Here is a 23798-nt window from a genome sequence, read left to right as displayed (position 1 = left end):
CACGTTTTCCCGGGTTCCCGGGGTGGGGAGGGGCCGCCAGGGCGCGGAGCAGGCCTCGGGCGTCTGTGTTCGTGGGTGCACCTTTCTCCTTCCTCTTTCCGGTAGGGAGAAGTGGTGCTTTTAGAGCAGCCCGCCAGCCCGCCCGCCTCGCGCATGCGTGATCAAGAGTGTCCGGCCTGGCCCCGGAGCTAGGTGCAAGGGGCGTGGCAGGACGGCGGATCTCGCGCTGGGTAAGGGGCGTTCGGGAAGAGTCGGTTGGGGGCGGGAGGGTCTGAGAGGGGGTGCTAGGGTGGGTGGAGGGGGTCCACCGGGGAAGAGGGGTGCAGGAGTCCGGCCAAAGAACAGATGAGGGCATCAAGACAGCCTTAGAGCGGGGGTCCTGAGGGGCGGGGGATGAGCCAGGGCTGTGTGCGGGAGAGCAGACGGGAGGCAGCAGGACAGGGAGCGCCCGGGATAATTCCGTCAAGAAAAATGCAGACTAGCGCTAGGAAGGGAAGCGGGTAGGAGTCTGCGGGCCGAGTGAAACAGAAGTTTGAATTCTGATGGAAGTGGGGGAGAGAAGATGCTATAGGACTCCGAAGAGAGAAGGGCATCGGGAATGAAAGCCGAGGGGCTAGAGAGAAACTGAGGCTGGTTCCAGAGAGGCTGAGATGAGATGGCGGGAAGCTGGCGTCCCAGCAACGGGCTCTAGGCTGCTCGGGTTCCCCGGGGATCCTAGGGCAGCCGCTTAATCCCACATGTGGCGTCATTCTTCTGGGGCCAGGGCATGGGCTGACGCTCTGTTAGGAAATGACCCAGAAAGCATGGGTCGGTGGTGCCTCGATGGGCTACCCAGCGACCCTGCCGTGCCGTGGCGAGAACTGTGGAGGCTGAGCTCCCTGCGTTTTGTACAGGCCCTCTCATCTTCAGCCCTGAGCTTCAGGGAATACAGACACTTGCTTACGGAGGAAGGTAAAGGCACCACCCAGAATCCTGTAAGTAGAAGCACGCCTCGGGAGCACCCCGGTCCTCCCGCCTCAGTAGATTTACCTTAAGATCGGTGCCTGGTTCGTTCTATCAGGAGCATGTTTGGGACAAGCGAGCGGTTTGGTTCTTTTTTAGGGAAGTAGGAAGAGAGCAGCTTGGAGCGGGGTGCCTCTGGCAGTAACGAGGGTTATGGCCTTGCTGTTGTAGGCTTTCTCTTTGGAAGGTGGCCTGAAAGCTGAACTGGAGTGTCCTTGTCTCTCCTTTTGTCCAGGGAACATAGATGGCTGGAGACAAGATCTAGAGGCTTCTGATAAGGAGGAGATGCTACCACCTTCAGGTCAGTCAGGCTAATCAAAGAGGCTGGGGATCTCTGTCTCCCCAACTGGCTTTACTCTTGTGACCCTCCCTCCCTCCCTCCCTTCTTTCCTTCCTTCCTCCCTTCCATCCTCCCTCCCTCCCTCCCTCCCTCCCTCCCTCCCTCCCTTCCATCCTTCCTTCCTTCCTCCCTTCCTTCCTCCCTTCCTTCCTTCAGGCTTTGCTGGGTTGGTTCCTCCCTCCCTCCCTTCCTCCCTTTCTTCCTTCAGGCTTTGCTGGGTTGGTCCCTCCCTCCCACTTCCAAGCTCGGCCCTTCTCCACCCTGTCACGAACGACGCAGACCCGGGCTTCAGACATCCCCCTGGTCCAATCCATGGCCAGCCAAGATGTCCCAGAGAGACGGCTAGATGCTGAGAGGCCGACAGTGTGGGAACACGACCTCTGTGGAGATGGGCAGGGGCCCTGGCGGAGAGGCAGGTAGGGACTCTGTTGTCAGCCTTCTCTCACTGGTGCTAATGAGGCCTTGAGCATGCATTCCTCTCTCTCAGCCCTGGCTCCCTAACCTGTGTGGGTTTCTGTAGGTGATGGTTGGGGCCTACACTGCATGTGCCGTGTGATGGGGAGTAACGAAAAGAAATAATCTGGACTTAAATTCTCAGCTCATGAGGAATGTGAATGTCTTAAGAGAGGAGCTGGGTTTCCCAGGAGCTGTTGCGCGCTGTTGAGGGCGCCGTGAAGCTTAGGACACAGTGACCCGGTATGGTGGCATGCTGCTTCTCTCTCTTCCAGAGTAGTTAAAGGGGCCTTTATGGGACTATGGCACAGGAGCTGGCTATGCTCTGTGAATGTGTGTTTTAAGGTTTCATTTTTGAGCGGGAAACAAACAGTCCACCTTTCCTCTCAGCACTAGAGAGGCAGGCAGATCTCTGAGCTCAAGGCCTCTGGTCTACAGACTGAGTTCCAGGACAGCCAGGGCTACATAGGGAAAACATGTCTGAAAAAGCCCGAAACAACAACAAAAACAGCATTCACAGTTGGAGGCCGGAACTGTGGAGCTGGGGTCACAGGCAGCCGTGAGCTGCCGAACGTGGGGCTGTGAGAGCAGCAAACACTCTTAACCACCGAGCCGCCCTCCAGCCCCGTGTCTGTGTGTGAGTGAGTTCTGCCCTGGTGATGAAGGAATGTTAGGAGCCAGCGTCCTCACAGCTAGTTTAGCTGAGTGTGACAGTGAGTCCTCTGGAGATGGAGTACCGCCAGCCTCCCCGCACACTGTATGGAACACTCGCCGCTAGCCCGCGCACCTGAGCAGGTGTCGGGGTGCGTCCCTGGAGCAGGGGCAGCGAGCCCAGGTCGGGACGGCCACCCCTGGCAACTCAGAGGTCGGGAAGGCGCCGCCGAGACCGACAGAGCCCGAGTGGCTTTAGTTGTGCTTTTTGTTGTTGTTAACGTTTACATTTTTGTTGTGGGTGTGGGTGTGTGCACACCATGGAACAGTGGAGGCAGGAGGAACCCAAGTTCAGGCCTCTGCTACATACTTTGTTCAAGGTCAGCCTGGGCTACACGGGACCCTGTCTCAAATGAAACAAAACAACAAAAAAGTCTATTAAAAAATAATAAGTCACCCGGTTCGCCACCACGCTGGTTCCGAAGCCCAGTTCCCACGCCCGTGCTGTCTCCCTGCCCCTGGACTGTGGCTGGAGTCCAGACTGCACGCTGTAATGGGTCTTGCACTCAAAATGTGTGGCCCCCAGCCACCCACCCTTGGGGTTTTTCTTCAGTCTGCTTAAGCGTGGATCTCTGGAGAGATCCGTTTCTCGGCGGGGCCTCCCTACCCCTTAGGTCATCTGAGGCCAGGCGGCAGAGATGGTGGAGGCCTGAATGCCTCCATCCTCCTGCCTCAGCTTCAGCCCCCGCTTCCCACGTTAAGTGGAGGGTCAGTGCCCTCTCTGCTGCCAGCACCCTCCAGCCGCTCACCTGTGCCCACCGTCCTCTGAAGGTCCCTGGAGCTGGAGGTCTCCAGCACCCTGACCCAGCAGTCCGAGCTGATCTCCCGTCACCTCAAAGAGCTGCGGCGGCTGGAGGAGGAGGTCCAGGCCTACCGCGAGACCTCCATGAAGCAGAAGATAAGGTTGGAGGCGCAGGCCATGGAGCTGGATGCGCTGGCGGTGGCGGAGAAGGCTGGCCAAGCGGAGGCTGAGGGCCTGCGTGCCGCCTTGGCAGGAGCCGAAATGGTTCGGAAGAACCTGGAGGAGGGGAAGCAGAGGGAGCTGGAGGAGATGCACAGCGTCCACCAGGAGCAGGTACGCGGGCCGAGGGCCTGGGGGCGGTTCAGGGCGGACCTCAGGGACCCTGCCAAGCCGCCCAGCTGGTCTGGGAAAGAGACTGTTTGGGTTTTCCTTGGGCTGCAGCTGTTTCTTGGGGAGTCGGGCGAGCTTGTGCCGTTTGAAACTCTCCGAAGGAGGACTTCTACCCTGTGTCAAGTACTCTGGAAACCTGGGGGTTCTGGGGAAGGCTGGAAAGGTCAATTTTTCAGGCAGGATGCCCACTGCTTCTCTGTGCTGTCCTCGAGGGAGGAGCCAGCTGGGGATTCAGCTTCCGAGCTGCTAAGCCTGTGCTCAAGCCTGTGCTCGGGGTGCAGCTGACTGCCTAGCGTGGGCCGCTCTCTGTTGCGGCTGGGAGAGCACTGCCAGGGTCAGGACCACCGCTGAGGGCTGCCCAGGTGATGGAGAGGTCGGGAAGGGAGGCCCGTCCTCTAGAACACTGGAGCAGGGACAGCCTTGCTGAGCCACCAAGAAGGCCCTCTGAATTGGCTGCTTCACCGGGCAACGCGCCCGCTTTGGCGTTTGAGAACCTGTGTAATTGGTGCCACGCTCACAAGGCCACTGTGGACGGTCAAAGAGAGGGGTGCGATTGAGCGGTTCTAGCCGAGGATGTAGCTAGCTCAGCGGTAGAGGGCCTGTCCGGTGCACGCAAGGCCATCAGGTCAGCCCCAGTGTCAGCGGAAAAGGAAGGTTTTGGTTTGTTGTTGAGACAGGGTCTCGCTGTGTAGCTCTGGCTGGTCTCGAACTCACAGAGATCCTCTTCTGCCTCCCAAGCACTGGGACTAAAGGTGTGCGCCACCACCCCGAGCCTCAGAAAAGAAGCGGAGAAGTAACGCTGCTGGGTTTGTGTTTTCCGTCTAAAGAGGCTTTGTGTTTCTCAGTTCACAAACCTGACAGTGGTAGTGGAGGCTCTGCTCTCCCTCTCCATCCAGTTCCTCCCCATCCCCTCCATCCTGTGGAACTTGAGGGGTCCGGTGAGAGAGGCCACCTCTCCCTAGAGCATCCCCACGCACACACGCTGCTCAAGTAGGCTCAGGCGGGCTCAGGGAGGCTGCCCATGCAAGAGGAGCAGGGGAGAGGCAAGAGCCACAGGAGGGAGCTTGAGGAAGCATGTTCGACTGGCAGGCCTTGTGGTAAGGCCAATCTTCTTTGGTGGGGAGTGTGAAGGCAGGGTCTTGATAGGTAGCCCTGGCTGCTTTGAACTTGAGGTATCCCTGACTCAGCCTCCCAAGTACTGGGGTGTCTGGGCTGTCTGTTGCCGTGGTAAAGCACTGACAAAAGCAACTTGGGAAGGGAAGGGTTTGTGGCTCCTGGTCCACGGAGAAGAGGCAGGGCGGGAACCAGAGCAGAGGCTGTGGAGGGGGTCGCTTGCTCCTCGAGGCTTGTCCAGCCTGCTTCTCAGTACAACTCAGGACCAGCTCCCTGGGGGCAGAGCCACCCCAGGCACACTGGGCCCCTGCACATCAGTCCCTAATCAAGAGCGGGACCTAAGGGCTCATTTGCTCAGTTGAGTTTCCCTACCCAAACCACTAGCTTGTGTCGAGTTGACCAGAAAGTAGCCAGCACACAAGAGTGTAGGCACTCGCGGCCACCATGCCCAGCACCACTGAGGGGTATATGCACACTCAGATGCGGGCACATGTGGGTGAGGTGTGAGTGTGCGTGGCACATGTGTGAAGGTCAGAGGACAGCCTTGGGTGTGGGTTCTCAAGTTCTTTTGTTTGAAAATTTTTTTTCCTTGGCTGTCCTGGAACTCGGTAAACCTGGCCCGCCTTGAGCTCATGGAGATGGGCCTCTGTGAGTGCTGGATTTGTTTGTTTGTTTTTTGAAACAGGGTTTATCTCTGTGTAACCCTGGCTGTCCTGGAACTTGCTCTGTAGAGCAGGCTGGTCTCAAACTCAGAGATCCAGCTGCCTCTGTGCCTCCAGAGCATTGGGATCAAAGGCATGTGCCATCAATACCACTTACCTGGCTGACATAGTCATCTTTTGTTTTGTTTTGTTTTTAAGACAAGGTTTCTCTGTGTAACCATCCCGGCTGTCCTGAACTCACTTAATAGACCAGGCTGGCCTCGAACTCACAGAGATCCATCTACCTCTGTCGAGTGCTGGATTTAAATGTGCACCACCACTGCCCATTGAGACAGGGTTTTTGCTGGCCTGTACTTTAGCGCGTAGGCCAGAGTAGCTAGCCTGGGGGCTTCGAGGACCTGCCCGTGTCCCCTCCCCTCCACAGAGTGGAGGTAATTGCAGGTGTGCACCGGCCTGCCATAGGGCTTGGGGATCCCAACTCAGGTCTTCACACTTGTGAGGTAAACGCTTTCCCGACGCTTTCCCGTCTCCCCAGTTTACAAACACCAGGCACAAGGTGATGGGCAGTGATGGGGAGGGGAACTGGCAGGAGCTGACGTTGTTGGAAACTAACTGGGGTGAACAATGTGCCAAGATTTCTCCCTCTGCTTAGAGCAGGGGTCCCTGGGAGACAAGGCCCCAAGATGGGGTGAGGTTTGTTTTGTCTACTGAATAAGTAAATTTAAAGATTTATTTATTACGTATAGTGTCCTGCCTGCGTGTACACCTGCACACCAGCAGAGGGCACCAGATCTCACTATAAATGGCTGTGAGCCACCGTGTGGTTGCTGGGAATTGAACTTAGGACCTCAGGAAGAACGGCCAGTGCTCTTAACCTCCGAGCCATCTCTCCAGCCCTAAAGATTTATTTATAAGTTGTTTATTTGTGAGTGTGTGTTCTGTTGGTGAGTGTGTTGTGGGCATACTGGATCCCCCGAGCGCCTGCCGTGGGTGCTGGGTGCTGAGTCCCCTGGAGGAGCAGGGAGTACAGCTGCCGGCTGAGCTCCTCCCAGCCCTGCGGGCCACCCATCCTTGAGTGCTCCCTTCCTCCACAGCTGACTTCCCTGACGCAGGCTCACCAGAAGGCTCTTGCCAGCTTGACCAGCAGGGCTGAGGTCTTGGAGGAGTCTCTGAACAGCCTGGAAATGAAGCGGGCGGAGGAGGTGAAGCAGCTGGCCATGGCCCAGAAGGAGGTGGAGCAGCTCAGGAGCCAGCTGAGGTGGCCAGGGAGCGGGGGTGGCATGGTCGGTTGGTCGGGGTGTCTCTGTGCCACCCCGCCCTGAGGGCCGCCCCCCTTCTGCCTCAACCTCAGTAAGACCCAAGAGGAGCTGGAGGCCCAGGTGACCCTGGTGGCCAGTCTCAGGAAGTACGTGGGCGAGCAGGCCCCTCCTGAGGTGCACAGCCGGGCCTGGGAGCGGGAGCGGAAGGAGCTGCTGGACACCGTGCAGGTGGGAGGAGGGACGGGCCGGGTGGCCTGGAGGAGGGGGCACAACCCCCCGAAAGGGAGGCCCTGTGTGAGGCGTGCTCCACCCACCCAGCACATGAAGGAGGACCGCGCCGACCTCCAGGCCACCATAGAGCTGCTGCAGATCCGCGTGCAGAGCCTCACGCACATGCTGTCCCTGCAGGAAGAGGAGCTGACCAGGAAGGTAGGCCCCTCCCTGGGAGACCCCCCCACCCTCCCCCCCCAGTCCTCACTGTGCCCCGCCCCACACAGATTCAGCCCTCAGAGGCCCTGGAGCCCCAGCTCCCCAGGAAGTGCCGGATGCTGCTGCGCAGCTGGCGGGAGAAGGTGTTTGTCCTGATGGTGCAGCTGAAGGCCCAGGACCTGCAGCACAGGGACGCCACGAAGGGCCTGAAGGACCAGGTCAGGGCACGGGCCTCGGCCACAGTCACAGTGCCGGCGTGCAGGGCGAGTCAGAAAGGTTCAAGCCGGCGTTTCTCTGTGTAGCCCTGGCTGTCCTGGAATTCACTCTGTAGACCAGGCTAGCCTCAAACTCACAGAGATCCACCTGCCTCTGACTCCCAAGTGCTGGGAAGACAGCCAAGGCTATGTAGTAAGACCCTGTCTTAGAGGGGAGAAAAAAAAGATGTATTTTATTTTATCTCGTGTGTGGATATTTTGCCTGCATGTATGTCTGTGTACCATGTGACCATGGAAGTCAGAGGGAGTTGGCTCCCCTAGAATCAGAGTTACGGGTGGTTGTGAGCCGTCGTGTGGGTGAAGGGATCGAACTCAGGTCCTCTGTAAAAACAGCCAGTGCTTTTAGCCCTGAGCCACTCTCCAGCCCCACGTTGGAGACTCCTGCCCTGTGTCCTGCACCCCACGCTCCCCACGGCCTCGGCTCTGGACTGGCCAGCTCAGCCCCTTCTGCTCCTGTAGATCGCGGAGCTCCAGGAACAGCTGACAGCCCAGACCCAGGAGCAGGCCATCCTGCAGCGCGCCCTGCAGGACAGAGCTGCGGAAGTGGAGGTGGAGCGGATGAGCGCCAAGGTCCGAGCAGGGAGACCGCGGGATGAAGCAGTCCCTGGCCAGGGTCTGTGGGCCAGACGCCTGAGAGGGAGGCTTGAAGGGGAACACGCGTGCACGCACACACGCGCGCACACGTGCACCCTTACCAGACCCTGCAGGTGGAGCTGAATCGGGCGCAGGAGGCCAGGCGGAGGCAGGAGCAGAAGGCAGCCTGTGCTGAGGAGCTGCTCAGGACCTTGGTCAGTTCCCTGAGCAGGTAAGGCAGCCCGCAGGGCAGGGAGGGGCTGGAGGGTAGGGGGGCGGCGGGGAGGTGCTGGAGGGGCAGGGGAGCAGAAGGGAGGGGCTGGAGGGAGCGGGGAGGGGCTGGAGGGAGCGGGGAGGGGCTGGAGGGAGCGGGGAGGGGCTGGAGGGCCAGGGGCGGCGCCTCAGTGGCACACCAGCCCGGTCGGGAGCTGCAGCCCAGTTGCAGCCTTTGAGGCTGAGCAGGGCAGTGAGGCAGGCTGTGGCCTCAGGACTCCGTCCCTCCTCCCTCTCTTCCCCCTTCCTTGCTTCCTGTACACATGCCTGCTCATGGAGGAAAGGTGTAACCACGTGGACTGGTGTGTGGTCAGTGACCGGGCACCTGCTTAGCATTCCAGGTCTCTGCTCTCAGGCCCTGGCACCCGGGGAAAACGAATGTTTGAACTTGCAGGGAATCAGGCTAGTGTGGAAGGAGCACTGCCCGGGTTCAAGGTCTCAGAAGTCTCTGAGAGCCGCCCTGTCAGAGGACTGAAAGGAACCAGGGGTTTGTTTTCAGCTGACAGTTACCAAAGCTTAAGCACTGAGGTTCTCTAGGTCTGCTGAGGAGCTTGAGCGACCGGCTATGACCTGTGGGGTTTGCCAGAGCCCTGCTCCTCCCACACTCATGTCACAGGATGGGAAGTTGTGTCCTCTGCGGGACCCTGCAGGGCTTTAAGAGATGAGGGAGTGCAGACGGGCAGTGACCTGTGCCTTTCTCAGCACGCAGGCCAACCTCCACAGCTCCATGACCAGGCTGGACCAGGCTGTAGCCCGGATTCCCAGCCTTAACAACAGGCTCAGCTATGCCATCCGTAAGGTCCACACCATTAAGGGTACGTGCAGCAACTGTGGGGTTCCAGCCTGTCTCCCTCCCTCCCACATTCATCCTCTGTTGCCTTGGAAACCATCCCTCTGCCCTGAGCCCCTGCACCCTTCCATCCTGAGCCCCTGCACATCCCTCTGCCCTGAGCCCCTGCATCCTTCCATCCTGAGCCCCTGCACCCTTCCATCCTGAGCCCCTGCACATCCCTCTGTCCTGAGCCCCTGCACGTCCCTCTGTCCCGTGTCCCTCCACCCTTCTGCACATCCATCTCCCTGCCCTGTGCTTTTCTTTCTCAGGTTTGATGGCTCGAAAACTGACTGTTTCTCAGCTGCGCCTGGAGAGGTGAAGCTCAGGCACATTGAGGTGGAGGGTGTGGATGTCGGGGTCCCTATCGGCTGCCGGGACCCAGAGGGACAAGGCGGGATGGAGGCACCAGTCAGGTAGCTGCTGGGGGAATGTTCTCCGGCTCTTTATTATTTCCGTCCCAGCTGTCCCTCAGACCCACCTGCACCCCCACTGGGTGCAGACCTGAGCCTTGAGCTGGAGCAGCTGCGGGAAGAACGGAACCGCCTGGATGCCGAGCTGCAGCTGAGTGCCCAGCTGATCCAGCAGGAGGTGGGCCGGGCACGGGAGCAAGGTAGGCCCGCACGGGTGCCGAGGGCGGCTCGGGCTGTGCGGGCAGTGCCGGGAGAGGTGAGACAGCAGCTCGCTTTCAGGGGAGACCGAGCGCCGGCAGCTGAACGAGGTGGCCCAGCAGCTGGAGCAGGAGCTGCGGTGCGCCCAGGATTCCCTGCTCAGCGTGGGGCAGCAGCTGCAGGCAGCCCGGCAGGGCCAGCAGGAGAGCACAGAGGAAGCCGCCTGCCTGCGGCAGGAGCTGACGCGACAGCAGAAGATCTACGGGCAAGGTGTGGGGGAGGGCAGGCGTGCCCCCTGCCGGCCGGCCGGGCAGCCCCCTGACTGCCTCGCGCCCTCTCCGCAGCTCTGCAAGAGAAGGTGGCGGAGGTGGAGACCCGGCTGCGGGAACAGCTCACGGACACAAAGAGGAGGCTGAACGAGGCGCGGAGGGAGCAGGCCAAGGCCGGTGAGCTGCCAGCCCCTCCTGCCCTAGCACGCATGCGCAGTGAATTAGTGGAGGGGGGGGACCCTAAGCGATCTCACTTAGTGAACACACCCCAGCCCGGCCAGATCTAGAAACAGCTTGTGACAACTGTGGCTCCTGGGCCTGTCACTGGTGTCCTCACCTCGGCAGCCGCCCTCACCAGAAACTTAACCCTCGGGTGAGCTAGGGTCGTAGGATGATGCTGTGTGGTCCCTCAGTGAGAACGGTCCGCGCCCCCTCTCCTGCCTCTGCGCCCGCGGTTACACGTGTAGACACTGGGGTCAGGTCGGTTGCAGGCGTGGCGCTCTGAGCATGCCCCACCGACGGGAAGTTGTCAGTCTCCTGCGCCATCCGGGTCTCGTCTACGGAGCTGATGTCGGGGATGGGGGTGGGGCAGGCTCACAGAGGACCCCCCTCCCATGCCATCAGCCACCGCGGAAGAGACCCTGAGAGCCAGCGCTGGGAAGTGAGCGTCGATTGTTGGGCTCTGGGCTGACCCACTCCCATCTCCTTAGTGGTTTCCTTGCGCCAGATCCAGCACAAAGCCACTCGGGAAAAGGAGCGCAACCAGGAGCTCAGGCGCCTGCAGGATGAGGCCCGGAAGGAAGAGGGGCAGCGGCTGGCCCGGCGGGTGCAGGAGCTGGAGAGGGACAAGAACCTCATGCTGGTAGGGGTGGCGGGGAGCAGGGCCCGGGAGCTGGCGCTGGGGAGAGGGGTGGAGAGGCCCGGGAGCTGGTACTGGGGAGAGGGGTGGAGAGGCAGGAGCTGGTGCTGGGGAGAGGGGTGGAGAGGCAGGAGCTGGCGCTGAGGAGAGGGGTGGAGAGGCAGGAGCTGGCGCTGAGGAGAGGGGTGGAGAGGCAGGAGCTGGCGCTGGGGAGAGGGGTGGAGAGGCGGGTGGCCAGCCCGGCGCGGCTCGCCCGCTCCCTCCCGGCCTCCCTGAAGCAGGAGGGCCTCTCTTTACAAGCAGCAGCGCCTCCTGGCCGTGCTTCCGGTGCTGCAGAAGAAGCCCACAGGCCCCTGTCCCCCGCCTGCGGAGCCCCCAGAGAAGGAGTCTCCTGCAGCTTCAGGGTCCAGGGAGTCCAGGACAGGTAGATATGCTGGGGGACAAATGGCAGCCCAGAGGCCCTCGGGGCGCGGGCAGGGCAGCCCCGTGCCTGGGCGGCGTGCAGCTCGCTCTCAACCTGATCTCCATCCTGCAGTGTCTTGTGTGTCCAGCTCCCTGAGAACCCTTTTCAAAAACCTGCAAGGCCTGAGCGAGGCCATTTCCAGAGAGGACTCTATTTGTCTGGAAGATAATCACAGCGCCCAGAGCATGTCTCCTGACCACTGCTGCTGAACCGGAGCTGTCAGGAGCAGGAGTGAAGCCAGCCCGGAGCTGGATTCCCCAGGAGGGTTGGAGAGGGAGGACATGGGCGGGGACAGCCTCTGCCTGTTCCCCAGCGAGCCTTGGGACCCAGCTGCCACCAAGTCCAAATTCCGAAATAAATAAAGTCGGCTATCATGGAGACGTTGCTTGGAGAGTTTGGGAGACCAGGGTTCTCCCTGACGCCGGCTCCTGGGGCTGAGGCTATGAACCCTAAGAAAGGGGGTTCCCTTCTTAACTGCTCGGGAAGTTCGGACCAGGCTGGCCTTGAACCACAGATCCATCTGCCTCTGCCTCTGCCTCCCAAGTTTTCTTCCTTCTTTTGACAGGGTTTCTCTTTGTAGCCCTGGATGTACTGGAACTCTTAGACCAGCCGGCCTTGAGCCCCTCTTTTCCCCCCCCAGTGCTGGGATTAAAGGCACATATCACTGCCCTCCCAGACCAAGTTTTTTTTTTTTTTTTTTACTGTCACCTTTATTTTGAAATTACTTTCTTTGGGTGATGATGAATGCATAGAACAAGATACTAAATACTCAACATTCCAGGAGTCTCAGCTGATGCCACCCAAGCCCAGGGCCAAGCGACAGGCGGCCTCAGGAGGGGCAGCAGGCTCAGTCAGGGCTGGAGGGCTGGAGGGCCCGGCAGCCCACAGCTCCCTAGCGCCAGCTCTGACCTCCCCACGCATTGCTGTGTGTCCCATACAGACGCACACGTGTGCAGGCAAAATGCCCGTTCACATAGGAAAATCAAAATCTCTGGATGGGAGGAGTAGCAGCAGGGGGTTAAAACCTTGGGAGCCCGAGTGAGATGGCCCGGGATCAGGATGTGACTCAGGTGGAAGACACTCTGGGGACAGGGCTCCCAGCTCAGCCATGCCCCAAGCAGACCACGTGGGGAGCAAGGTTCCTGGGAAACAGGGCCAAAGAATTCAGATACTCAGACCACCTTAGGGAATCTCTTGGGGGTGTGGCAGGGCCATCCTGAGGAAGGAAGGGAGCCAGCTCACGTTTAGAGCATCTTCCTGATCCTCTTTGGGTTGATGCAATTGTCTCCGCATGGGGTCAGGAACCAGGATATACTGGCTTCTCCTCACCAGGGTGGCTCCCCATGGAATTCCTTAGATGTCACTCCCTGGGAGGTCCCTGAGGCCCGAAGAGCAGCCTGCGAGGTCCAGGGGGCAGGGGAGGGGCCCTGGGGCCGGGATGCTAGTCTAGGGGGTGCTAGCTGACCCAGGCGTCCTGCTTTCGCCTGTAATCACAAAGCTTCCCCACGCGGGCTGTCCTGGCTTCCGGTAACTACGAGGATGAAAGACAGCCTTACCCGTGATTATGAAGATGACAGGTGGGTCCTGACTGGGAAAGGGAAGTGTGAGAACAGGGAGGAGCCTCCTGGGGTCCAAGCCACTGATAGGGAAACCTGGCTGCTGGGACCAGGGCTGGGGGACTGAAAAGATGCTGCCGGCAGGCTTTTAATAAACGGGTTTGACCAGTCAGGCCCAGATGGGGACTCCTCACGTCAGCGGGCCGGCCCCTCCCCACCAGCTGGCCGCCTCCTCTGCTATAAAGCTCTTGGGTTCCAAGCACCTAGAGTGAGAGAGAGTACCCCGCCTCGGGGGTCCAGTAGACAGCCACGATGCCCGCCTGGAAGCTGCTGGGGCTCCTGGTCCTTTGCCTGTGTGCCGGAGGTGAGTCGGACGAGGCCGGGAGCATGGCTGAGGTGGCTCACCCGCAGGGAAGGGATTCTGGGGTGTCCTTAGTGAGAGCCTAAGGGAATGGGGGGAGGGCTGGATTCTGAATATGGTGCTGGGTGTGGTAGGAGCCTGGGCGTATGGAGTCTTGGAACCGGGTGCCTGCTGAGGACAGGTTATGGCAGAGATGCGGCCTGAGTGACAGCTCCAGTGGGGTATCCCAGCCGAGGTTGGACGGGGTCATAGGCTTCGTCATGTGAGTGGTCCCGGTGAGCCCAGGGCTTCCATATCGCGGGAGGACGGATCCGTGTTTGGGAACGTCCGGAGAGCGCGCTGGAGTCACTCAGAGGTCTATCTTGGAGCCAGCTCAGGCTGCGCCGGTTCCCCAACGTGAGGCTCAGCCTTCAGGTATGTGACTGCGTCTCTTCCCTTTCTCTTTTCCCCTCTCCAGGCATCTCGGGCAGTGGAGACCCCTCTCCCAGGCCCACAGACACCCAAGAAGAGGAGGATTCTCCGCCATTGCCTCTGGGCCCCCCAATCCCCGGTGACCCCTGGCCAGGGGTACCTCCCGTGTTTGATGAGCCTCCACCTCCAGGCTCCAACCGCCCCTGGAGAGATCTGCCTGATGCTGGTGCCTGGCCCCCGGAGCCCCCTAGCACTGATCCCCCTCACCCTCCTCTGCCTGATGACCCCTGGCCAGCAGGAACGCAGCCCCCAGAAAACCCCTGGCCACCCGCCCCTGAGATGGGCCACGGATCTCAGGAGGAACCAGACCTTGACCCACCCCAGGAAGAGTACCGATAGGGAGGAGCCAGGGAACTCCACCGAGCGCACCCAAGCCCCCTCTCTCCTGCGCGGACCCTTAGAGACTCAGGTTTTCCCGCTTTCCTAGCTCCCTTGCTCAGGCTCTGGTTGTGCACTGTGTTCAAGTGTGTGCGTCCTGCACCCCCAGTTCACCTTGAGGTCCGTGTGCAGCCGTCACGTTGCCCCTCTTCTTTTCTTGGTCCCCAGAAGGCAAGCACCCCACCTGCTGCATCCTCTTCCCAGGGCGGAGCGCTCTGCACTCCCTGCTGCCATCTGGTGGCCTCAGCTGAGAACTGACAGTTGACCAGGACGGTGCTTCCGATGGAAAAATAAAAGCCACGGTTCCTTACCCCTGAATCTAGGTTGCTTCTTTGCCGCTGCTTGGGTTTTTAAGTATTCGGGTCCTCGCCTCTCAGCCCTTAGCCTGCAGAGATCGAGGCGGGATGTACGCTCCCGTCTTGCTCACGTGCGGCGAGGACGGCTGGGTACGAAGATTCACCGGGTGCACAGACAGACCCACGTTCCCGTTTGTCTGGAATCCCTGGGAAGGAGAAAGCTAGCAGCTCTCCACTGGCTGTGACTTGTCTGCCCCAGCGGTGCGTGCAAGCCTTAGGGAGTATGGGTAGTTTGTTTTGTGTTGGAGACAGGGTTTCTCTGTGTAGCCCTGGCTGTTCTGGAACTTGCTCTGTAGAGCTCCAGGCTGGCCTCAAACTCACAGAGACCACCTGCCTCCCTAGTGCTGGGATCACAGGCGTGTGCCACCCTGCCGGACTCTTCCCAGCCTCTTAATGCATTTTCAGTGGAAGTTTGTGTGTGTGTGTGTGTGTGTGTGCTTAAGCAGTATGTTTAACAGTTGTGTTTTAGTTACACAAATCTTATGAGCTAGCACATTTCTAATCCTGGCACTCCGGAAGCGGAGGCAGGACAGTCCAGCCGTTCAGGTTCATCTGTAACAACAAATCAAGTCAGATGCCATCTGGGATACCGAAACCCTGGCTCACCCAACAGAAAGGGGAATGGCTCAGCTGCTGGAGTGCTGGCCCGGCCTGTTCGCAGCCCTCAGTTCAGTCCTCAGCCTCACTCCAAGTGTGGAGACGTCCCAGATCCACAAGACCCTCAGATACAGTAACAGAAACACAGGAAGGAGGTGCAGCGAAAGCAGCCTGGAACCTGGACAAATATCCCTCAGAGAGGCTGCTCCCAAAGCTGAAGGGAACGGATAGAGACCCACAGCCGAACACGGGCAGAGAGAGAGCCCGGCCTGGCGCTCTCCAGGGATCCCTCCCCTCCACACTCAGGGAACCCTGAAGAAGGGAAGAGGGCTCCAGGAGAGCACAGCCCACAGAACCAACTCAGCAGGGCTCACCGAGACTGAAGCAGCAACGGCAGAGCCTGCATGGGCCTGCACAGGTCCTCTGTACACATGTTATGGCTGTTAGCTCGGTATTCCTTCTTCGTTTGCTTTTCAAGACAGGCTCTCTCTGTGCAGCCTTGGCTGTCCTGGACTCGCTTTGTAGGCCAGGCTGAACTCAAACTCATGAAGATCCGCCTGCCTCTGCCTCCCGAGTGCTGGGATTAAAGGCCTGCAGCTTGGTGATCTTGTCGGATGGGGGTTGTCCCGGACTCTTTTGCCTGCTCTTGGGACCCTTTTCCTCCTACTGGATTGCTTTGCCCAGCCTTGCCATGAGCATTTGTACCTGGTCTTATTGTAACTTGTTATACCGTATTTGGCTCATATCCCCTGGGAGGGCTGTTCTCTGCAGAGAAGCAGAGGAGGACCTAGGTGAGATGGGGTGGGGGCAGGAGACTGGGAGGAGTGGAGAAGGGGAAACTGTGGCCCAGATGTATGAGAAAAAAATACATATTTTTATATATAATATTACATATAAGTATATAAAATATATATTATTTTTATTTATAATAGAAGACTATATGCTTATATATTATATGTAATATATGTATATGGCCTATAATTTATGATATATAATTTATATATAATATATAAAGAAATACAATGACAGACCCTTTTCACGAGGGTAACATTCTAGGGACTGGGAATAGAAAGAAAGGAGGTGATTTCGCACTGGCTGAAAGGTTTGCACGCGGGGCTGGAAAGCTCAGCTGTTCGAGCGCTGGCTGCTCTTGCAGAGGGTCAGGTCTTTCCCAGCTCCCACGTGGTGCCCACAGCTGCCTGTAATTCTAGGTCCAGGGGATCCACACCCTCTCTGTCCTCATGGCATGGCATGCATGTGGCACATACATGCACGTATGCAAAACACTCCTACATAGGGAAATAAAAGGCCTGCACACCTACTTCTGTACAGATGGAGATGAGTGTCTCGGGAGGTTTATGTCCTATCTGTGAAAGGGGTGTGTGACTTTGTTGCTGTTTTGTTTTTAGAAACGGAGTCTGTTAGGCAGCCCTGGCTCTCTTGGAAGTTGCCACATAGACCAGGCTGGTCTCGAACTTGCAGGGATCTGCCTGCCTCTGCCCCCAAGTGCTGGATTAAAGGAGGCAAGGGTCACTACACCTGCCTCGTTTTTTGTTTTGTTTTGTTTTGAATTTTCCCTTTTGAGATTGAGTCTCACCATGTGGCTGAGTCTGCCCTCCACAGATCTGTCTGTGTGCTGGCTAGTTTTATGTCAGCTTGACACAAGCTAGAGCTGTCTGAAAGGAGGGAACCCAACTGAGAAAATGCCTCCGAGAGATCAGGCTGTAGGGCATGTTCTTGATTAATGACTGATGTGGAAGGGCCCAGTCCACTCTGGGCTTTGCCACAGCTGGCCAGGTAGTTCCGGGTTGAGTAAGAAAGCAGGCCAAGCTGGGCAGTGGTGGCACACGCCTTTGATCCCAGCAGAGGCAGAGGTAGGTGGCTTTCTGAGTTCGTGGCCAGCCTGGTCTTCAGAGAGAGAGAGTTCCAGGGCAGCCCAGGCTATACAGAGAAACGCTGTCTTGAAAAGCAAAGCTTAAAAACCTGATTCCACGGGCAGGAACTTGAAGGCAGGAGAGGCAGGATTTGCATTTTAGGTTAACTAATCATGAGCAAGCCTGCCTATGAGGAAATAGCCATGTAAGCCATGTCCTGTGGGCAACGCTTGAGTTCGGGGGAGTCACACTGAGGTGGGTGGGAGTGGTCAGGCAGGACCTGAGCAAGGGCAGGCTGGAGTCGGAGGGTCCCGAAAGCACAACCCAGAGCCCCAGGCGCTCGAAGAAGCTGCTCATGCTTTGTGCCCTGTGCCCTCACCTGAAGCTGGTCACTGTCCTGGCGGGGTCCAGGAGACGCCATCCTGGGGAGGGACTCACGGAGGTCCTGCAGGAGGCAGTGACAGGCTGGGACTCCGGCTGAAACTACTGACCACTCTGAAGCTACATGTGCTCGTCTCTGCCCGCCTGTGAGCGCCTCAGCCCAAGCCCAGCCCAAGCTGTCCTGGCACCCTTAATGCATGTGTGCATTGTTTAAGATTTCTTTATTTTTATGTGTACGGATGTATGAATAGCTTCTCTGCATGTGTGTGTGCGGACCCTGTGCATGCCTGGTGCCCAGGGGTAAGAATGAAAACCCGTGAGATTCCTGGAACTGACGTTAGAGAGGACCGTGTAGGTGCTGGGACTCGAACCCAGCATCTCCCAACTCCTGAGTCCTCTCTCCAGCCTCACAATCTCTATCTTACGGGTAGCTGAAGTCAGTAACAGATGGCAAGAGAGGGGATGAAATGGTGGTTGGGGAGGCTCTGTTGCCTGGACAAGAGACAGACTGGGCGTGTCGGGGAAGGCCCTGGTGCCAGGCTCAAGGTCTCCTTCGCCCCTCCCTGCCCTTCGGCTCCCCTTGCTGCCCCTTGCTGCCCATAGCCTCTTTTCCCCTGTAGTGAGAATTTTGGTTTCTTTAAAAACACAGAAATGTGGGCTGGAGAGATGGCTCAGAAGTTAAGAGCACTGTCTGCTCTTCCTAAAGGTCCTGAGTTCAATTCCCAGCAACCACATGGTGGCTCACAACCATCTGTAGTAAGATCCGATGCCCTCTGCTGTCCTGAGGCACAAATGCAGGCAGAACACTGAATAAATAATAAATAAATCTTTAAAAAATAAAATATTTATTTCCCTTAAAAAAAAAACACAGAAATATTACAAAAGTATGTTTTTGTTTTTTGTTTTTTTTTTTGTGTGTGTGTGTGTTTGCTGGGGGCTGTAGAGATGGCTCAGTGGTTAAGAGCACTGGCTGCTCTTCCAGAAAAGCTGGGTTCAGTTCCCAGCACCCACATGGCAGCTCACAAGTGTCTGTATTTCTAGTCCCAGGGGCTCTGACAGCCTCACACAGACATGAATGCGGACCAATGCACATAAAATAAAACATATTATTTAAAAAAAATACATTTTTGTTTAAATCCCAGGTGTGGGGATATGGCCCTGACTCTGATTCTCAGACCATTGAAGGAGCAAGGATTGAACAAACAAAGCAGTTCTGCAGTCCCTGGGTGGCCCAGGTGAGGAGCAAGGGCTCCTGGCTTCATGGCTAGCACCTGCTTCTGAGCTGTGCTGTTTGCTCTGTGTTTCTGTCTGCTAAGCATGGGCTTCCTGAGACAGGGACTGCGGCTTGCCTGGCTCTGTATTTTTTATTATTATTATTTTGTTCCACGGTGCTTAGCCAAGAGCTGTTTGGCAAACCAAGTTCTTGGTCCCATTTCAAAGGTTAGGTTCTCTGAGCTGGGGGTACGGTGCTGCTTGCCTGGAGCTCCGGCTGCTTCGGCCCGAGGGGGCAGGGCTGACACCGGGCCCTGTAGGGAGAGCCCATCTCAAGGAAAAGAAAGGCAGGCAGGCAGGAGACGGGGAGGGAGGGCAGGGGCAGAGAGGACGGGAGAGGGCAAAGAAGCGGGGGAGGACGGGCCAGTCAGGACAGCGCAGGGCTGCCCGCTCCGGCCCGGCTCAGCTGGCTCCAGCAGTGATGAGCGGGTGGTGAGCTACCCACCTTCCCGGTGCTGTTAAAGGGCCGCCGTGCACCGGCGCCTGCCATGTTTCGCCAGCCGCGGGGTGGGAGAGCCGCGGTGCCAGTGGGCGGCGCTGTGCACCTTGTCCCACCAGGGAGCGCCGCACTGGGCACGCGCCCTCCGTCAACACTACGTCACGGAAGAAAAGGAGGAAACAGACCGGCAGGTTTGCTCAGCAGCGGCAACCAGCCGGGAGGGACAGGCCACAGACGCTCGGCCAGGGAGAGAAGAGCCGCCGGTTTCGCGGGATCAGCTGATTACAGGTGCACCCCAGGAAGCTTGGCGGCTCCTCCAGGGAGGGAGCCCTCCGGGGTACGGTGAGCAGAGAGCTCAGGCGGGGACCTCTAACCACTCATTTGCTCCTGTTGGCACGCACTCAGCTGCCATGTGGGGTGCGGGAGCCGTGACGGGCCAGGAAGGCCCTCCCTGCCCTCCAGGGGCTCCGTGTCCAGGGGAAAACAATAAACACGTCTAGGCTGGAGAGACGGCTCAGCACTGGCTGCTCTTCCAGAGGTCCTGAGTTCAATTCCCAGCACCCACGTGGTGGCTCACAACCATCTAGAGTGGGATCTGCTGCCCCCTTCTGGCGTGCAGGCGTATATTCAGACAGAGCCCCCACATACATAAAATAAATGCACAAATCTTAAAAAACATAAACACGGCAATCACTGCGGCAGTAAGCCGTATTAGGCCACTTAGAGCATCCTCCCCGTGTCGCCTTGAAGCTCTCCTGACTGAGGACTTGCTTCACCGAGAGCTCAGCCTCTCTCACGGACACTGTTTTGTCCCTGCTTTTTCCTTCTTTCTCGGGTCTTGGGATGGTTCCGACGGCTGCTGTTTGACACAGGGTCCAGGCTGCCTTTGAGTTCTGCGGGTGGCTGTGGGTGACCTGGCCTGTCTGCTCCCCTGCCTCCACCTCCCGAGCGCTGTGTGTGCACCGCCATGCCTGGGTTCTGAACCCAGAGCTGCATGCAAGCTCTACCCACAGAGACAGACCTCACTGTGCCGCTCTGGCTGGCCTGGAACGTACCATGTAGACCAGGCTGGCCCACGTCTTCTGCCTCCCGAGTGCTAGGCCTGAAGGTGTGTGCCACCGCACCCGGCTTGAGGTTTGTTTTTGTTTTAGCAGGCTGGCGATTTGTAGCCCAGGCTGGCCTTGAACTGGTGGCCAGCTGTCCTGGTTCAGCCTCCTGAGTGGGGCTGCAGCCGCCACACGGCCACACGCCTCGCTTTTTATTCTGTATGTGGAGACTTGGTTCCTCGTTGCCTGGTTGGACTTGGGCTCCACCGGGCCGGTGCTGGGTTTACAGCCGATACCAGCCCCAGACCAGGCTTCTCCGGGCCCTCACGTCGCCCGCGTGGGGCGGGTGTTCCTCACTCTGCCACCAGGGGGCGGCCGAGCGCCTCCTCACCATGTTCAGAGCGGTGTCAGCTCAGGCAGACCCTCTTGGTTACCAAGGTGAGCCAGGGAGCTGCGGTGAGGTGAGAGAAACTGGAGGCTTCAGGAAAACTCTGAGATAGGCTGCTTGGCTTCACAACCGTGTGCGTGCGTGCGTGCGTGCGTGCGTGCGTGCGTGCGTGCGTGCGTGCGTGCGTGCGTGTGTGTGTGTGTGTGCCCCGAGGCTGAAGTTTGATGTCAGGAATCATTTTCATCGCTCTCCACCTTATTCACGGAGGCAGGGCCTCCCAGGCGGCCCAGAGCTCACTGAGAGGCCTGTCTCTTGAGCCGAGCCACACTGCGGCAACCATTCCTCGCCCTCTCGGCCATCACTTAATTCCTGCAGAAGCCAACTGAAGCTGGCCTGTTAGCGGCCTGAGGGTGGCCCGGCTCACAGAAGACCCGTCTGAGGGGTGACAGGTGACAAGACAGATGGGAACTCGGGAGCAAGGCACCCTGGGAGCAGCCCGGGGAGTGCTGATCATGGCTGGTGGCATCCAGGGTGAAGCCCAAGGCTGAGCGGTGGGCTCAGGTGGCGCTGAGGAGGAAGCTGTTATCTCCCTGAGACCTGGCTGTGGGGTCCAGGGACTGTCTGCTCTCTGATGGGGGTGGCCTGCCTCCTTACCGCTCACCGCTGTTGGTGACACACCAGACCCCAGGGAGAGTCCAGAGAGCAGAGAGAACCCGGCCCACAGCTGGCCCAGAAGTCGCTCTCCATACCTGTCCGTCCAGCCTCCCTGGAGGCCACGAAACCAGGAAGAGACTGTGCTCTGCCCTTCCTCCCTCTGTCCCTTCATCCCTTAGTTCTTCCCTTCCTCTTTCTTCTCTCCTCCCTCCCTCCATCCATCCATCCCTCTCCCTCCCACCTACTCTCCTTCTTTTCTCTTTCTCCACCCCTCCATCCCTGCTTCCATCCGTTCCTCCCTTCATCCCTACCTCCTTCTCCTCCTTCCTCCCTCTCCCTCTTTCTTTCCTCCCTCTATCCATCTATCACTCTCCCTCCCACCCTTTCTTCCTTTTTCCTCCCTCCCCCTCCTCCAGCCTCTTTGGCATGTGTGTCCTGGCTGGGGAGGGACCCGGATCTCCAATTCCAGTGGACTCAGAGGAAGAATGACCTAACAGCCGTCTAATTGGCAGGCGGTGAGCACAGGTTCCCCTGGCACTTGATCCACAAAGTAGACAGAGAAAAACATTTTGTTATTCTGAGAGCTAATCTCACCCTCTTTCTGTGCCACCTGACAGGACGAGGGTGGTGGCTGAATTAGATGTCACTTAATGGGGCCAGGTACCGAGCTCAGGGAGCATGACTGTCTCTCGAGTGACTCTGCTGCTTTGAGGACTGCTGTGTGCCCCCCCCTACCAATTCTCTCTGTTTCAGAATTCAAGCCTGACGGTACACCTGGCTCTGATACACTCCTCAGGGTGCTTCCTGGGTCCCCCAGAGGGGCAGTGGGCTGCAGAGAGGGAAAGGATAGGTGGGGGCAGTGCGGAAAAGTGGAAGCTGGCCTGGCTGGGCTCACACGGGCAGTCCTGGAAGAGAGAGAAGCTGGCCAGGCTGGGCTCACACGGGCAGTCCTGGAGGAGAAGGATGGTTGGAGCTCAGGGGCAGAGGTGGGGCAGATGTGATAGCATCACACAGCACAGCACCTTCTGAGGACACAAGGTAGATGCCCCCTCAGCCAGGGAGGGGGCACCCACTAGAGCCCTCGGGGGTTACAGTTCTGGGCACTGCCCTGCCCCAGCCTAGCCTCTGACTGTTTCACGGTCCTGGGAAAACCCTGTACTTCCTCGTCGCAGCCACATGAGCACTGCTGTGTGTCAATACAGAGGTGTTGCATCCCTCAGGAGGGAAGTAGGATCCATCACGGAGAGGAGAGGCTTCGGAGAGTTAGTCAGGGGAGGAGTGAGGGTGGCTCTCAGGGCGGCATGGACTGAGAGCCAGCAGGGAGTCGGTGGCTGGGCCTGGCCATCTGCTCTCTGTCACTAGCATGGCGCCCCTGGAGCTCAACAGCTCTGGGGGCTTTGCACATGGCAGGAAAGCGAGGGGGGTGAGGCAGCCGGGAAGGACGGTGTAAGAGCCAGAGAGAGGTGCCCTGTACTCTGAGGAAGCAGCAGGAGGCGGTGTGGGCTCAGGAGATGGCTCAGCCAGCAAAGCGCTTGGTGCAAGGACCAGGGTCTGCATCCTGCATCCACAGCATCTGCACAGAGACCTATAATCTGAGGACTCGGGAAGTTAACGGGGCTGAGCCAGACCCACCAAGCAGGGAGCTCCAGGCAAGGAGAGACCTCGACCCAACCAGGGCGCTCCAGGCAAGGAGAGACCTTGACCCAGAAGAACAGATTTAAAAGGTAAATGGTGATAGAGGAAGAAGACGCCCAAGGCAGACCTCTGGCTTCTGTGTGCGTGTGTCAGAACACACTGACAGAAACATGCATAAACACACGCACACACACCCACATACAGACACACCCACACAGACATCCACCCACATCTACCCCCCCCCTCCACATCACCACTGCCTCCCAAGGATGAGTGCTGGGAATGCTGGGCCACACATGTCACCCACTGTCCCAGAGTCTGAGGTGGGAGGGAAATGTGCAGCGTCTCAGGGGCTGTGTGAGGAGAATGAAGGAGCTGGCAGTCTGCCATGGGGCAGCGACAGCAGATGCCAGCTCAGTGCTCCAGGAGGGAAGTAGGGAAGAGAAGAGACCCTGGGACCCACAGGGTCCTGTCACAGGGGCCTGGCCGGATAGGGACACTGCACAGAGACAAATCCTGTCCCTCTGTGCTCCTGACGTGAGAGCCGCCCATGGGAGCGGGCCGGGGAGTCACCTTCTGCTCAGGGGACAGGAAGGGATGTGACAGGGCTGAGACCTCCTGGGCAGATTGGTGATGGAGGAACTCAGGGAGAGAGGGGCGGAGCCGATGGGCTCCCCACAGCTTCAGTCCAACGTCCTCACACAGACAAGCCCCTTCAGCCTTTCCTGTCCCTAGCCTAAGCCTCAGGCCTCCTAAGACCCCCTCTGTGGGATTCTTACTCGAGACCTTCTGCCATGATGCCCCAACCCGTCACAGGCTGGGACTGCTGGGATGAATGGAGGCCTCCCATCCCCCACCCCACCCTGCAAAGACGGGGCTTCTCTGTGTAACAGCCTTAAAAAAAAGCTCCATCTGCATATACACCTGCATGCCAGGAGAGGGCAGCAGATCTCATTATGGATGGTTGTGAGCCACAGTGTGGTGGTTGGGAACTGAACTCCGGACCTCCTAACCACTGAGCCATCTCTCCAACCCCTAGTGCCCCCATTCTTACGGCCTGGATCGTCTGCCTGTCAAAAGCTCAGGCTTTGAACTTGGGTTTCCTCTGGGGGAGGGGTTGCCCCATATCACCCACCG

General features: G+C 58.5%; 2 protein-coding genes across 9 annotated transcripts; both read left to right on the top strand.

The window, feature by feature from the left end:
* The first annotated feature begins 35 nt into the window (after positions 1-35).
* Cchcr1 (coiled-coil alpha-helical rod protein 1) lies at positions 36-11631 on the top strand. Of its 7 annotated transcripts, none has more exons than XM_060369003.1 (19): positions 36-230; positions 894-951; positions 1238-1303; positions 1551-1758; positions 3278-3581; positions 6508-6671; positions 6765-6900; positions 6991-7101; positions 7170-7319; positions 7836-7946; positions 8075-8181; positions 8925-9037; positions 9324-9369; positions 9516-9664; positions 9744-9932; positions 10007-10108; positions 10642-10793; positions 11091-11214; positions 11326-11631. In XM_060369003.1, the coding sequence occupies exons 3-19, from the start codon at positions 1288-1290 to the stop codon at positions 11460-11462; spliced, it is 2319 nt and encodes a 772-aa protein (XP_060224986.1). In that variant the 5' UTR covers positions 36-230; positions 894-951; positions 1238-1287; the 3' UTR covers positions 11463-11631. The 7 variants fall into 7 exon arrangements, 5 of the variants coding, with proteins under 5 accessions (XP_060224986.1, XP_060224984.1, XP_060224983.1 ...); XM_060369001.1 differs by having other exon boundaries at positions 894-974; XM_060369000.1 differs by having other exon boundaries at positions 764-951.
* A 154-nt stretch (positions 11632-11785) lies between these two features.
* Psors1c2 (psoriasis susceptibility 1 candidate 2) lies at positions 11786-14327 on the top strand. Of its 2 annotated transcripts, XM_021651364.2 has the most exons (3): positions 11786-12830; positions 12983-13173; positions 13628-14327. In XM_021651364.2, the coding sequence occupies exons 1-3, from the start codon at positions 12818-12820 to the stop codon at positions 14066-14068; spliced, it is 645 nt and encodes a 214-aa protein (XP_021507039.1). In that variant the 5' UTR covers positions 11786-12817; the 3' UTR covers positions 14069-14327. The 2 variants fall into 2 exon arrangements, with proteins under 2 accessions (XP_021507039.1, XP_021507040.1); XM_021651365.2 differs by having other exon boundaries at positions 11786-13173.
* The last annotated feature ends 9471 nt before the right edge of the window (positions 14328-23798 follow it).

This window comes from Meriones unguiculatus, chromosome 16 (assembly GCF_030254825.1).
Source record: "Meriones unguiculatus strain TT.TT164.6M chromosome 16, Bangor_MerUng_6.1, whole genome shotgun sequence".
NCBI lineage: Eukaryota > Metazoa > Chordata > Mammalia > Rodentia > Muridae > Meriones > Meriones unguiculatus.
This window is presented reverse-complemented; position numbering and strand designations above follow the sequence as displayed.